The 14,978-nt window shown below is 65.6% G+C and overlaps 1 protein-coding gene and 1 long non-coding RNA gene across 7 annotated transcripts; one reads left to right on the top strand and one right to left on the bottom strand.

The window, feature by feature from the left end:
- The first annotated feature begins 8 nt into the window (after positions 1–8).
- On the top strand, positions 9–14,912 carry ACAP3 (ArfGAP with coiled-coil, ankyrin repeat and PH domains 3). 6 transcript variants are annotated; one of them, XM_057499571.1, is made up of 25 exons: positions 10–629; positions 4,241–4,298; positions 4,899–5,018; positions 5,164–5,217; positions 6,359–6,417; positions 6,969–7,152; positions 7,637–7,681; positions 7,770–7,865; positions 7,937–8,011; positions 8,509–8,520; positions 9,123–9,235; positions 9,322–9,373; positions 9,618–9,718; positions 9,792–9,903; positions 10,143–10,348; positions 10,421–10,490; positions 10,607–10,701; positions 10,777–10,979; positions 11,179–11,283; positions 12,363–12,461; positions 12,551–12,786; positions 12,971–13,080; positions 13,167–13,277; positions 13,462–13,566; positions 14,357–14,912. In XM_057499571.1, the coding sequence occupies exons 1-25, from the start codon at positions 583–585 to the stop codon at positions 14,568–14,570; spliced, it is 2,682 nt and encodes an 893-aa protein (XP_057355554.1). In that variant the 5' UTR covers positions 10–582; the 3' UTR covers positions 14,571–14,912. The 6 variants fall into 6 exon arrangements, 5 of the variants coding, with proteins under 5 accessions (XP_057355557.1, XP_057355554.1, XP_057355555.1 ...); XM_057499573.1 differs by lacking the exon at positions 10–629 and adding an exon at positions 3,568–3,834; XR_008996845.1 differs by lacking the exon at positions 14,357–14,912 and having other exon boundaries at positions 9–629; positions 13,167–13,333; positions 13,462–13,597.
- On the bottom strand, positions 1,451–3,375 carry LOC118911059 (uncharacterized). The gene is made up of 2 exons (XR_005024324.2): positions 3,316–3,375; positions 1,451–2,609 (listed from the first exon to the last, which is right to left on the bottom strand). It is a non-coding gene; the product is annotated as an uncharacterized LOC118911059 (long non-coding RNA).
- Positions 14,913–14,978: the final 66 nt, after the last annotated feature.

The following is a 14,978-nucleotide window of genomic DNA, read 5'->3' as shown; positions in this document are numbered from 1 at the left end:
GGGAGCGGAGGCGGGGCAAGACTTAGGGAGCAGGTGCGAAGTGCCAGCCCGCTGTGGAGCGCGTGGGCCCCGTTCGCCCGCCCCCTCACTCTGGTCCTTCCGGAGCCAGGCCGTTCGCCGCGACCCACGCACGTGGTTTGCAAACTGCGGGAGTCGCGCGTCAGTCGGATAGCTGGAGCGGCGGGGTGGCCTGACGGACTGCTCCCGGAGCCCGGCTCTGCTGGGCCCGCCTACGCCCGCGACTCGCGTTGGCCGGGAACGAGAGGGCGGGACATAGGAGCGTCTCTACCAGAGTCGGGCGTGCCCGAGACCGCAGGGCGGGGTGTTTGGTGACACTCCCTGGCGGTGACAGCGGGCGTAGCGTGGGAGGCGGACTTTGGCGACTCTCCCCGGCAGTGACAGGCGGGCGGCACGCGGGCGGCTGACTTTGGCGACGCTCCCCGGTGGTGACAGGCGGGGCGGGGCGGCGGCTCGGCGGCCCATTCCGGGGCTGGCGGGCGGGCGAGCGGGCCGGGACGGTCAGGGATGCCGCTCGGGGCGCCGTGGTCCTCCTGCCAGTGAGCGCCGCGCGCCGCCGCAGCCATGACGGTGGAGTTCGAGGAGTGCATCAAGGACTCGCCGCGCTTCAGGTGCGCCCGGGACCCGCGACCCTTTGTGGTCGGCTGGGTCACCGCCCCCTCGGGGTCCCCGGGCCTCCGGGTGGGCGCGGGGTGGGGCGTCGGTGTTCTCTCCTGCCCCGCGCGAGAGCGGGATGGGAGAGGGATGACTTCCCCTCGGACAAAACCCGCAGCGCCCGGCCGAGGGCCCAAACAAAAGATGCCGCTGGTGGTCACTCCTCTCGGAGGGTGAGAGCGTGGGGCGGGGCCGCCGACGGCCGGCCGAGGCTCAGTGGCAGCGTCCGCCCCGCTTTGTGCCTCCTGTGGCCCTGCTCTGGCCAGGGCTGTCTGGGTGCGCGTCTGTCCTGGAATATGCCAGGGTCCGTGTGCCCAGAGTAATGCACGGGTGACAGGCAGACGGAGCCCTGCCTCGGTCCTGGAGCGGTTCGGGCTAGGTGGAACAGATGAGGGGTGATGTTCCAGTGGGAGGTTCTGGGCTGTGCACTGCCTGGGAATTGTGTTCGGTCCTTCCTGGGGGTACAGGCTTGCTCATCTCTGTGCACATGTGTGTTATGTACGCCTGTCTGCCTGAACCCAGCAGCACATGCTTTTGCTCAGGTGCACAAGTGTGAGCTCTGTCTCTGCACCCTTCCTTGAAGTGCCAGACCCTGAACATCAATGTGTGTGTGAACTGCATCTGGGCTGCCCTGTAGATGCCAGCGTGTAGAATGGTGGTGGGTGCATGCATGTGAGTGCACATATTGTCCCTTGGTGTGGAAACATATATGTACTGTGTATTCATTTTGCACAAGTGCGTTTTGGCAGTAAGCACAGGTTAGTTTGTCCATATGTATGCCAGCACTGGAGCCCACGAACACACACAGATCTGTGAGCGCCCTGTGCTGATGCATGCTTGCATGCACACTTGACAGAACATGAGCATGGCTACTGTGCCTCTTGCACGTGTGTGCTCGGGTATGTGCATGTGCGTGTCTGGTCTCTGAGAGGGCCTCAGCATCGGCTCTCTTACCCCAGGGCCCTTGCATGACCACCTCACAGGGGTGTGAGTTAGGGCCTGGGGAGGCTGTGGACAAGGCACCAGGAGTTGGTCCAGAGGATGGCCTGGTCAGTGGGGCTGGGCAAGCCTCTGTGCTCCCCCATCTCCTGGTTGCTGATTGGCAGAGAGATGTGAGTGGCTCAGGCACCCACGATCCTGGGTCTCCACCACTGCACTGCCTTCTGTGACCAGGCTGGGGTGGGGAGGTGGAGCCAGGGCCTCAGCTGGGGTCTTGGTCAGCCCCGTCACGGCCCCTGGCTCAGAATCTCATGCTCTCCCCCACTGGAGGTGTCCAGGCCTATTTTGCCTGGTCAGATTGGGGCCCCAGCACCCCATTCACCCCAGCCTTCCCACCCACACCAGCCTGCTCCACCTGTGGCACCGCAGTGGGGGGCAACTGCCTGGGCTTTGCTGTGCTTCCTATGGCAGGGAGGACCTGCCAGGGAAAGTGCCCAGCCAGGCCTGGGGTGGGGACTGAGGAGATTCCCCCAGACCTTGGGCTACAGAAACTGCCCTGGATGGGTTTTTGAGCTGAGAGTTAATGGATTTGAGGCCATCCTGGGGTCCTTCTGTCCGCTCACCCTCAGGTGCTGCTGAGGATGTAACCTGGACTTCCCGGAGGCTGGCCTGGGGTGGGCCAAAGTGGGGCTGTGAGGGAGAGTATAATCAGTGACATAGGGCCAGGTGGTCCCAGCCCTGGGAAGGGGGACCCTTCCTGCATACTCTTAGCCTGGGAGAATCCCACAGCCCTGGGGTACTGTCTGGGGGTGTCCAGACTCTCCTGGACAGGCTTGGGGCACCGCCTGCCCCTTGTTCTTGGTGCCCCCTCCCCTGGGTGGGGCCTCAGGCGCTGAGTCACGGCTGTGGTGGGGGAGCCAGCCTCACCCTCCTCTCCATTCTCTAAGCAGCTGAGGGAATCCTGGGGGGAGGGCAGGAGAGGGCGCCCCGGTCGGTCCCTGGGGACAGGGGAGGGGAGAGCTGAGGGTGTGGGCCCCTGGACAAGGTGCTGGCTCTCTGCTCCCCGCTGAGCGCCCACCTTGCCCAGTGAACACATCAGCCTCAGGTGTGGCCCACCCCTACCTGCCCTCTAGGGACCAGGCACCCGGCCCAGCACGGTGGACCTCCATACAGCTGGGGGCTGTGGAGTGGGTGAGGGGGCATGGGGGGCTGGGGCTCCAGGGGCACTTTCTCCTGAGTGGGGGGTCCTTCCCTGCCCTGGGACCCTTAGTGGGGGAGGCTTCAGCACCAGTCGGGTCCCCAGGGTCTGAGCCTCATGCAGCCAGCCACCCCTCAGTCCACACCCCCTTGCGGTTCAGTCCTGGGAAGCTGGGCAGCAGACATCCCCTCACGCCCCCCCTGCTCCGGAGCAGGGTCTCCTTCCCGCGCCGGAAGGACGGGGCTGCTCAGAGAGGAGCCCAGGTCCTACTGGGAGGACTGTGGGACCTTCAAGACCCCTGCTGGGGCAGCCAGGTGCCCTCCCCTCGGCTCCTAAGGGAGGCTCACGGAGCTCCTTCCCCCAGGCCCAGGAATCCGGGAACACCGCCTTCCCCCTGCTGGCCGAGAGGCAGCGCGGGCCCCTGGGCCAGGTGCCCTCCCCTCTGCCCGACCCCCATCCAGGACACGTCCCTGGAGGCCTGCCTCCCCCAGTCCTGAGCCCCATACCCCGTTGTTCCTTGTCTCCAATAGGCCAGATGGTCCCAGCTTGCCAGCTGAGCTGGTTTGGGGGTGGGGCCCTATTTCCCTATTTCCTGTTCCTGGAGCTTGGAGCGGGTGGGGCTGGGGGGGTGGAGGTCACGTGTCTGGTCCATCTGCCTCTTGCCTTCCGGGGCTTCTCTGGTGATGTCATGCGTTAACTCTTCCCTCCCCAAGGCAACCCCATTGTCAGACTGCCTCCTGAGGATGGGCTACTGTGAGGGTAGACCCACACCCCCTCAGGGCAGACTGTGCAGCTAGGCGTTCTAAGGTTGAGGGAGTCCGGGGCAGCCCTCCACGACTGGCCTGAGGTCCCCTGGTGCCGTGAGAACCAGAGAGCGCAGCTGCCCGGGGCTCGTGGGTGCTGACAGAGACGGGTCTGCCCCAGGGTCTACTGGCCCTAGGCCACAGTGGGCTGCAGAGGAGCCGAGGGTTCACATAGGGTCTGAGCCAACTCTGAGCCCCGCAGAGATGGGGTGGCTGGGCCATGTGAGTGGCCGGTGAGGCTTGGCCCTAGCTCTGGAGCTCTGGGGGTATGCCTCTGCTGGGATTCCAGCCACCCCCATCCTTAGGGGTTGTCTGGTCTTCTCTCCCTGGGGCCACAGCAGCCAGACCCTGGGTGGGGACGCCACAGCCGGTGGGGCCTCTTCCTCCCTGCAGTGGTGGGTGTCGGGCAGCTCTGGCGTCAGGTGGACCTGGGCCCCAGTCCTTTCCCCTCCTGCCAGGGCATCTGCCTCTCCCAGCCTCCACTTCCTGGTGTGTCTGAGGGGCATGGGATGGCAGGGAGCAAGCAGGTGTGGGCCACGCAGCGCTGTTTCCCCACAGACCCCTTTGGGTGGAGCGTGGGGAGGCGACGCTGCCAGGTCTGCCTCCAGCCCCGCCATTCCTGTTGCAGGGCCACCGTCGATGAGGTGGAGACTGACGTGGTTGAGATCGAGGCCAAGCTGGACAAGGTGAGGGCCTGGAGTGCACGGGGGTCCCAGGCTGCTCTCTTGACCCCCATGCGCAGTCCTGACCCCATTTCGTGTGTAGCCACCTGTGTGTCACTCATCCTCCCATACCTGGGCAAGGTGCACACACCGCATGCACAAGCCAGCCCCAGGTCTTCTCCCATCAAGTGGGATGGGCCTGGGTGAGACCCCTCCCACTGTCCCTGGGCTGCTGAGGGTCGCTGTGCGTCTGAGGGACTGACTGGGGGAGGGCAGGGAACGGGAAGAGGGTGGAAGCAGGGGCAGCTTCCCCAGCCCCGCACTGGCAGGTCCTGCTGACTCTGGGCCAAGATCACATGCCCACCTCAGCCCTGGGTTCCTTGCTTGGGGCTTGGTCCTGCGCCAGCCTCCCACCGCGTTTCAGAGGCCAGGCAGTACCTTGCTGTGCTAGGTCTGGGCAGGCTCTGGGGCAGTGGCTGTGCAGGGCCACTGTCCCACATGGGCCCTAAGCTGGATTCTGGCCACCTGGGGACATGTGCTGCCTGTGGCCTGGCCTGTTTGTGGCAACGAGGGCTATGCTCGGGTGGTGAGTGCCGCTTCCCCCCACCCCCCCACCCCCATCAGCTGGTGAAACTGTGCAGTGGCATGATCGAGGCGGGCAAGGCCTACGTCACAACCAACAGGCTCTTCGTGAGTGGCGTCCGTGACCTGTCCCAGCAGTGCCAGGGCGATGCTGTCATCTCGGTGAGGAGGCAGCTGACCTCCGACTCTGGTCAGGGGTGGGCACAGGCAGGCTGCCTCTTGAGGGTGCCCTGGGCTGTGGATGGGGAGGTGCTGGACACTCTGGGGGCCTGGCCGTCCCATCTGAGCAAGGGGTCTGCCCCCCCAGGAATGTCTGCAGAGGTTTGGAGACAGCCTGCAAGAGATGGTGAACTACCACATGGTAAGCCCTGTCAGGGCTGGGGGTCGGGCGCCGTCCGAGGGCTCATGCCTCCAGCCACCCCATCCCAGGCCCCACTCGCCCGGCACCTCCCTGCAGGCCCCACCTAGCCTGGAAAAGCTCTGGGCTGACAGAGGGAGCTGAGCTGGCCACCGGCTGTGGGAGGCCACATTTTGCTCCTCCAGTCTAGGGGGTGAGGGGCATCATTGAGCCACTGTGCTGTGGCCCATGTGAGGGCTGGACAGTGGGGAGGGACTTGGATCCTGGGGGTCGGGGGGACAGCAACACAGCCCAGGGCAGAGGGCCCTGGGGTCTGTGGGTGGGGGAGTCCTGGGAGGTTCATCCAGGGCCCCCCAACCAGGTAGGGTTCTCTGACCAGGAGGAGGAGGCAGCTCTCAGAATGAGTGGAGGCTCAGATACAGCCTCTGGATGACCCCCAACCTCACTGCTACCCACGCTAGGTCTAGGCGACCTCAAGCCCTTTGGGGGCCCCAGCACAGACACACAGAACAGCCAAGGCACGCATGGTGGGCAGACCACGGCCTGGGAGCCAGAGCCCCAGACTAAACAAGGGGCCCCACCCCCACAGGGGAAGTGCAGAAATAAACCAGCTCAGGACAGCTTGTCCTGCCCCGTCCCTCTGATTGCCTGTCTGCTCGCCTTGGGGCCCGGCTCCCGACATGGGGGCCTGATTTTGGGCCTGATCAGTACCATGGGGAGGCCCCTCCAGCTCCTGACAGTCACCCAGCATGTGGTCCTCAGGCCTGGTCCTCGCTCGAGGCCCAGACCTGATTTCTTCCTACGGAGGCGCTGTGGATGTCTTGTGCTGCACCAAGTGTGCCCGCCCCATCTGGCAGCATGGGGTGGGGCCATAGGAAGTGGCCAGACTGGGTCAGCTTTGGCCTCCAGCCTGGCCAAGAGCCAGGTGGGGGAGATGGGCAGGTGGTCACAGCTGTGGCCCCTGGGCACTAGCCCAGGCCTGGAGCCACACCCACTGCCCTGGGTCTCTTGAAGCAGCTCTATGAGGGTGCCAGCAGGGGCCCAGGCAGTGGGCGTGGCTTCTGTCACCTGGCAGTCGGGGCCTGGCCTCCAGGGTGGTGTGGGGATGGACCCCTCACAACTGCCTTGCTCCCTGGGCCTCCAGATCCTGTTTGACCAGGCCCAGAGGTCTGTGCGCCAGCAGCTCCACAACTTCATCAAGGAGTGAGTGGCCCCAGGGGTGATGCCTGTGCTGGAGTGGGAGCAGTGTAGCGATGCTTGACCTGGGAGGTCCTGGGCCTGCCTAGGAGGACTTGCCTGTGGGTGGGGGCTGAGCGAGGACACAGGTCGGGTGGTGGGCTAAGGCTGGGCCGAGGAAACAGGGCAGGTGGGGCCTCAGCGCAGGGGAGGAGCAGGCAGGAGGGTACTCGTGGGAGCAGGTTGGCCTGGGTGGGAGTGTGAGCTGGGTGTCTGCATGTGCCGTCGCGGTGCCCACGGGCCTCCCCCGTGGAGATGTTGAATTGATGGGTATATAAGTCTGGAGCCCCGGTGAGGCTGGAGGCTGCCGCGGGCTGGACCCATCCTGGGAGTGAGGTGATGAAGGGCAGGGGGAGGCCCTGGGTGGAGACGGGGTTCGGGGCAGCACAAGGAGGCAGAAAGAGGATCTGGCCCAGGAACACAGGTAGGGGCCAGGAAGGGAAGGAGGCCTTTCATGAAGGTGGGAGACCCCGCACATGCCCCTCCTCAGACCCCCAACCCGACATCGCTGGTCCCAGGGACGTGCGGAAGTTCAAGGAGACCAAGAAACAGTTTGACAGAGTGCGAGAGGACATGGAGCTGTCCCTGGTGAGGAATGCCCAGGCCCCGCGGCACCGGCCTCATGAGGTGGAAGAGGCCACAGGTGCCCTGACCCTTACCCGGAAGTGCTTCCGCCACCTGGCGCTGGACTACGTGCTCCAGGTGGGCCACTGGGCATGCTAGGTAGGGTCCTGGGCCACAGCGGGAGGCCAGAGAGGTGATCCTGCCGACGGATGTAGCTTGTGTCCGGAGCAGCTCCTCTGTATTGAGAAAGCCTCAGATGCCAGCTCTCGGGAAGGGACATGGTTGGGGTGCCCAGGCAAAAGCCCAGAGGTGAGGGTGGGCTGGGGACGAGCCTGGGGCTGTGGGCTGCAGGGGCAGAGGCCCCTGACCTCGTTGAGGGAGCATCTGGAGAGTCTCCCAGCAGGGTGAGAATGCTTGGCTTTGCCCACGGGAGGGACCCAACGTTCTGGCTTGGGGAAGGACACCAGGACCGTGGCTGGGTGGGGCTGGCACAGGTTCAGGGAGCTGGAGACAAGCTTGGGGTCTCAAGGAAGCACAGGCAGCCCGAGTGGACTCTGGCCAGGCACAGGCTAAGGGCTGCCTCAGCCTGTCACCCTTCACCTGTTCATTCCTCCCGTGGCAGATCAACGTCCTCCAGGCCAAGAAGAAGTTTGAGATCCTGGATTCTGTGAGTGCTTGGCGTGGGGGCGGGGCTGGAGCGCCCCCTTCAAGTGTAGCCATTGCTGAGGAGGCCCCCCCTGTGCCCCCACCTGCAGATGCTGTCTTTCATGCACGCCCAGTACAGCTTCTTCCAGCAGGGCTACGGCTTGCTGCACCAGCTGGACCCCTACATGAAGACGCTGGCCGCCGAGGTGGTCCTCTGGCAGGGTGGGCCTGGGCTGAGGTCCCTGAGCAGGGCCTCACTCTCTCCCTGCACCTACAGCTGGACCAGCTGGTGATCGCCTCAGCGGTGGAGAAGCGGGAGATGGAGCGTAAGCACGCGGCCATCCAGCAGCGGGTGAGGCCCTGCCCTGCCCTCCTTATGGGGCCCCGGAGGCACCACCTCCCCTCCCCTCCCCTGCAAGCTGCTGACCTGGGAGGCCTACCCGCACACCTGCCCCGTCCTTTCCCAGGCCTGCCCGCTCTGCAGAGGCTGGCCCTGCTTCTCTTTGCAACAGGTCCCCCTGCTTGGGGACCTCAACACAGTGCAGTGGGATGGGCGGGCCTATGGCCACCTCAAGGCCAGGACTGGGTGGGCCGCGGGCCATGCCCTCAGCTCACAGGTGCTGGCCTGGGGCCCGATCCAGCATCTTCCTCTGAGGCCAGGAGTGGCTTCTGGGGTCTCAGTCGCTGGCTCCTGCTGGGCCCTCTTGGCTCACTTGCCAGCCAGCCACCCCTGGGCTGCCCAGGGCAGAGCAGCTGTTCCAGGACCACTGAGAACCTGGCTGGTTGGGGTGGGCCGTTGCTAACCCGCTCTCTCTCCCTCCGCCCACCCACCCCATGGCCGGTTCTCAGACGCTGCTGCAGGTGAGTGGCTCCACCCTTGGGGAGGGAGTGGGAGGCAGAGGGAGATGGGCGGGGTGGAGCCTCTGTCCTCTCCACCCTGAGCGCTTCAGCACCAAGGACACCTCCTACCGGCCCAGGGAGCACAGCCAGCCAGCCGGCAGGCGGTAGCCGGCTGAGCTGGGAGCGTCCCCCCGCGGGTGCGGCAGCAGCTGCCCATTCCTGCCCCCACTCAGCCCCAGAGCAGGTGGCTGGGTGCCCGATGCACAGGACAACACTCAGTGCCTCCTCAGCTCCCGTGAATGGAGCTCTGTCAGGCCGGCTGCGGGCCCAGCTGGCGGCATGAATGGAGGGCTCAGGGTGGGGGGTAGGCAGCTTCCTTCCTGATCCCAGAGCCCCTGTCCTGACAGGGCTGGGGGTGGGGAGGGTGCTCTTGGGGTCCCAGCTGTGACGGGAGGCGTCTACCCCCATGGGGTTTTGGGGCAGTGGGCCTTGCTCGGGTCAGGAAGTGGCTATGAAGAGCAGCGTCCCACGTCCGCCTGGGCTCTGGGGGAGCCTGGGAGGGCAGCGGTGTGCTGACAGGCCAGGGCGGCTGCTCACGGGGGCTGGGCTCCGACCGCCCCCAGGACTTCTCCTATGACGAGCCCAAAGCACAGTTTGATGTGGATGCGCCAAGTGGTGTGGTGATGGAGGGCTACCTCTTCAAGAGGGCCAGCAACGCCTTCAAGACCTGGAACCGGTGAGGGCAGGCCTTGCCCAGGGGCTGTGCGGCTCACATGGGGTCCGGGCCTGCCTGACCCCCTCCTGACCTGTCTGCCCACCCAGGCGCTGGTTCTCCATCCAGAACAGCCAGCTGGTCTACCGGAAGAGGCTCAAGGTGCGCTGCAGAGCTGCCGGCGCTGGGTTGGACAGCTAGGCACCCCCGGGGCCTGGACCTGGGTGGGCTGGTCAGCGGGAGTCACACAGGGCTCAGGACACCAACAGCACCAAATCTGGGTGGCCAGGGGACAGAGGCCCCTTGCTGTCAAACAGTCTGACTCCAAGGTAGAGCAATAAGTGGGAGGTCAGCACCGGACCAGGTCTTGGGTGCTGAGCTGAGGGCCACAGTGCACCGCCCGCAGGACGCGCTGACTGTGGTGGTCGACGACCTGCGCCTGTGCTCCGTGAAGCCCTGCGAGGACATCGAGCGGAGGTTCTGCTTTGAGGTCGTGTCACCCACCAAGTGAGGAGGCCCATCTCGGGGTGGGGAGGGGGGAGGGGGCCCTGCCTGCCGGGCCTGACGGTCCCCCCTCCAGGAGCTGCATGCTGCAGGCCGACTCAGAGAAGCTGCGGCAGGCCTGGGTCCAAGCGGTGCAGGCCAGCATTGCCTCTGCCTACCGGGAGAGCCCAGACAGCTGCTACAGTGAGGTGTGGCTCCACATGTGCCGTGGGGAGAGGGCCAGTGGGCTACATGCAGGCACGTGTGTGCACGTGCATGTGTGTGCATGGTGCTTGTGTGAGTGTGAGTGCACGCACATGCGTGTGCAGGCATGTGCTCCAGGGGTCCTATCCTGTGCTGGCACCTCTGTCTGCGGAGGAAGAGCAGGCCTGCTGGGGAGACAGACTTGAGCTCCTGGAGGGCTGAATGGCCCCTCACACATCCCCAGAGGCTGGACCGTGCGGCATCCCCGTCCACCAGCAGCATCGACTCAGCCACAGACTCTCGGGAGCGCGGCAAGGGTGAGGGTGTGCTGCAGCGCATGCAGAACGTGGCTGGCAACAGCCAGTGTGGAGACTGCGGTCAGCCAGACCCCCGCTGGGCCAGCATCAACCTGGGCGTGCTGCTCTGCATCGAGTGCTCAGGCATCCACAGGTGGGTCCGCTGGTGGGCTGGGCGGGGGGCCGTGGCAGAGCCGCTCTGACTCCCCGCCTCCTTGCCATCCAGGAGTTTGGGTGTCCACTGCTCCAAGGTGCGGTCCCTGACACTGGACTCGTGGGAGCCCGAGCTGCTGAAGGTGTGTGGGGCCACCGCAGGCTGCAGGCTGATGGTGCGGGGGCTGGGGGTCAAGTCTGCAAGCTTTGGGGGCATCTGTGAGCTGGGACTGATGCCCGCACACCCTTCTCCTGCTAGCTGATGTGCGAGCTTGGGAACAGCACTGTGAACCAGATCTATGAGGCCCAGTGTGAGGGACTGGGCAGCAGGAAGCCCACAGCCAGCAGCCCCAGGTGAGGCGGGGGCAGCCTGGACAGGCTGGGGAGCCCCAGCCCCTGGATGCCAGCTCATGTCTGCCCCGGATCCAGGCAGGACAAGGAGGCCTGGATCAAGGACAAGTATGTGGAGAAGAAGTTCCTGAGGAAGCCACCCTTGGCACCAGCCCGGGAGGCCCCACGTCGCTGGAAAGCGCAGAAGTGCCAGCACCACCACAGCTCCCCCCATGTCCCCACCGCCCGCCGCAAGGTCCGGCTGGAGCCTGTCCTGCCCTCTGTGGCTGCTCTGTCCTCAGGTGGGAGGGCTGCCGTCAAGTGGCACCCTGGGCTCATGTGCCTGGGCAGGGGTGGGGGTTGGGCACCAGGGAGGCCAGGGTGGGGTGGGGCAGGAACGGGGTAGCCAGGGGCTCATGGGCACCTCTGAGTTCTCAGCTGCCAGCATGCCCCGGGCACTCCACTGTGCCCTGGGCCTCAGTTCCCCACCCCCTGCTGCAGGCACTGTGGAGCGAAAGTTCCGGAGGGACTCGCTCTTCTGCCCAGATGAGCTGGACTCCCTCTTCTCCTACTTTGATGCTGGGGCTGCTGCATCTGGTCCACGCAGTGAGTGCTGGGAGGGCCCCTCAGCCCAGCTGGGGTGGCAGAGCAGGGTCCAAGCCTGGCTTGCCTGGGGGCTGGATGAATGAGGGGAGCCACAGCCACTTGCTCAGGGACTGGTGGGCTGGGCATTCCTTGCAGGGGGAAGGGCTGGGGAGGCGGTATCATCTGAGGCTAGTCTGGGTTGGGGAGAATTTGGGGGTCAGTCGGGCTAAGGCTAGGACAGCATCTCGAGGGTCTGGGAGTAACTTGGTCACTGACTTGAAGGCTGAGGCCGTGCCCCCCAAGAGTGATGTGTGAATGTGCATGTGCCGGTGCACACAGGTGTGTGGGTGGACTGTGCACATGGTTGTACATGTGCAAACAGATATACAGGACAGGTGTGTGTGTGTATGTGCTGGGGGCCTGACTGCATGTGTTGCAGCCGGCTCCTGAGAGGCTTTATGTGCGTCTTCCCCACCCCCTGTTGGATTTGGGGGCATATGCTACTGGTCAGGGCTCCACCCCAAGCGCTGCCTGTTAAGGGTTCCTCAGCACCCACTGGCCTAAGGCAGGTAGAGAGCCCCCTGGGCATTGTGAGCAGAAGGCAGGGAGAGGCTAAGAATTGGCAGGGCTGATGCCGGTGACAAGGGCAGCAGAGGTTGCTGCCTCGCCGGTCCCAAGCCTGGGCTGCCCTCCTGAGCTGGGCAGAGCTGGCCCAGTGCTGTCTGGGGCCCTTGTCTCCAGGGCCTGGCAAGGACTCCATCTCTGCACAGGGACTTCTCAGCATGCACTGGCCACAAACAGGGCTGAATGACTGAGCATGGCTATTCATCCTGCTAGCATCCATGCTGCTAAGGCAGACCTGCAGAGAGGGTGGGCTTCCACATGGCTCTGGCTCCCGGGTGGGCCACCCTCCTAGCACCTTGGAGCTGTTACTTGGTTCTCACCCCTTTCCTCCCATTCTGGGCAGGGCTCCCTCCCTAGTGGGGATGGATCCTGCCCCCTGGGGGCATCCCTGGAGGATGGATGGTGTTCCAGCCTTCTCGCAGGGGTCTGGGAGGAGTCAGGGATGCTCAGGACCCCTCTGCCTGCGGACCCCACAGGTCTGAGCAGCGACAGCGGCTTAGGGGGCAGCTCCGACGGCAGCTCGGACATCCTGGCCTTCGGCGCCAGCTCCGCGGTGGACAGTGTCACTGAGGAGGGTGGGTGGCGTCTCCCTGCCTCCGACGTAGCCCCTCCCCACCACCACACTGGGCCAGGTCGCCGTCCCTGACCGCCCCCCTCTCCACAGAGGGCGCAGCAGAGTCGGAGGAGTCCAGCGGCGATGCGGATGGCGAGGCCGAGGCCGAGGCCTACGCCTGGGGCCTGGCGGACGTGCGCGAGCTGCATCCTGGGCTACTGGCGCACCGCGCAGCGCGCACCTGCGACCTCCCCGCGCTGGCTGCAGCGCTGGCCCACGGGGCCGAGGTCAACTGGGCCGACGCGGAGGATGAGGGCAAGACGCCGTTGGTGCAGGCTGTGCTAGGGGTGAGCGGGCGCGGGGGCTGCGCGGAACAAGAGGCATCTTCTGTGGCGTGCATCCAGGGCCCCTCGTCCCTCTGCTGGAGACAGGGCTCTGTCCCGGCCACGGGCGCCCAGGGCTGCTGTCAGGAGTGCTGGGGCCCCGCCAGGGCCGCTTCCTCTGCTCAGTGGGAACTCCCCGGCTCCCCAGGGCTCTTTGATCGTCTGTGAATTCCTCCTGCAAAACGGGGCGGATGTGAACCAAAGAGACAGCCGGGGCCGCGCTCCCCTTCACCACGCCACGCTCCTGGGCCGCACTGGGTGAGTCGCGGGCGCGCGTCCTTCTCGCCCAGGCCCGGGATGCCCCGCGCTCCCCAGCCCTCCCTGACTTGTCTCTCTGCCCTCAGCCAGGTCTGCCTGTTCTTGAAGCGGGGGGCGGACCAGCACGCGGTGGACCACGAAAAGCAGGACCCGCTGAGCATCGCGGTCCAGGAGGCAAACGCCGACATCGTCACGCTGTGAGCGCAGACTGGCTCACCTTGGGGCCGGTGTCTGGTTTGAGGAGGTCTGGGAGGTAGGGGGGACCCGTCGGGATTCCGGAGGAGAGGGCTGGGGCGGCGTCCCCGTGGAGGTGACCGTCGCTGGGGATCTCCATGCGGGGGTGTGGCGGGCCGGGCGCGCCTCACGCTGCTGCCCTTCCAGGCTCCGGCTGGCCCGCATGGCTGAGGAGATGCGCGAGGCCGAGGCTCCCGCGGGCCAGGCAGGCCTCCTGGCTGGCAGCAGCCCCACGGAGCTCCAGTACCGCAGGTGCATCCAGGAGTTCATCATCCTCCACCTGGAGGAGAGCTAGGGCGGGACTGGCCCGGCTGCCAAACCGCCTTGGGCTCTCACCCTGCCTGTGCCTGGACAGCCTGGGCCCAGCTCCTGAGGGCGCCGGTGCTGGGCTCGGGGAGCCCCAGCCGCCTGCTCTGCCGTTGGTGGAGCTGCCGGACCCCCGGGGCCCCAGCACTGAATCTTCTGAAGCCCCATGTTCCCTGGGAGGCGCTGTGTCATCCGGGGCCCCTCACCCCACGCGGGGACCCTGTGTCTCTAGGTGACCCCTTCCTCGGGGGTCTGGGTCGCTCATGTCAAAAACCACTCTGAAGGCCCCGAGTCACCTTGTGCCCCTCTGTCCCTGTGCCCCTCTCCCTGCCCCCTGCCTGTGTCACCTCCTGCTCCCACCCTTACTGCCCCAGAATGCTGACCTGCTAGTTGGGTCTCTCCTATACACCCCCAGAGCCCCTCCATTGGGCCCTGGCTGGTGGCTGGCCACCAGCGCCTTTCGAGGTCAGAGGGGCAGTCCATCCAGGGAATCAACCCGCGTACCTCACTTAGTGACCCCGGCATCCGGGCTGGGCTTCTCGGGTGCTGGGGGCAGAGGCTCTGGCCTGGGGCCTCAGCCCTGGCTGGATGCAAGCATCCTGAGGCCACATGGCTGGCCATGCCGGCCCCAGTGCTGGCAGCCCTAACCCACCTCCTGCAGAGGTACTTGGCCCAAAGCCAGCGCATAAAGGGTTTTGTCACTGTCCACCCCTGCATCTGATGTTCTTTGTCACAGACTGAGTGGATTTTCTACAACAGCCTCACCTGATCTCACACCTTCTCTCTGCGGACTCCGGAGCACCACCCTGACCCCCGGCTCTGTGTGCTGCCGCAGGGGACCCTTGCAGCTCTGCCCTGCTCCCTCACCAGCCTTATCCCTTGGGCTAGGCCCTCAGTGGGCCCAGGGGTCCCTCGGGTCACTCCCCAGGTCCTACCAATGCCTTCAGTGATCCCCTTTTCTGGAGCCCTGGGGCAGTGGCTGGGCCTCTCCCCAACTTGGGTCTTTGGTCAGGCCAAGGCCAGTTGCTTGGTCACTATGCAAAGGCTGCCTAGGAAGGCCCCATGGGCAGCAAGGTGGGTGCTGACTGGGCTCCCTCAACTCTCTCACCTGCTGGCTATGAGCCCTAAAGAGCAGAATTAACTCCTTCCTCCCTCCCTGCTTGAACTCTGCCCCCACTCCCGCCCCACTGCCTGTGTCAGGACCTCGTGCCCGCAGGGCCTCGTGCCCAAGCCTCAGACTGGCAGAGCTGGGCCCTGCTCCAGATCAGTTAATAAACTGCGCTTGCACCTGCTGCCCGTCATCAGCCCACCCGCCTCGCTCTGCTCGCTCAGGGGGCTGGGGAGGGGAGGCGTGTAAG

The sequence above is a fragment of the Manis pentadactyla genome, chromosome 4, assembly GCF_030020395.1.
Source record: "Manis pentadactyla isolate mManPen7 chromosome 4, mManPen7.hap1, whole genome shotgun sequence".
In the NCBI taxonomy this organism is placed as follows: domain Eukaryota; kingdom Metazoa; phylum Chordata; class Mammalia; order Pholidota; family Manidae; genus Manis; species Manis pentadactyla.
Note: the sequence above shows the minus strand (reverse complement) of the source record. Positions and strands in the feature narration are given on the sequence as shown.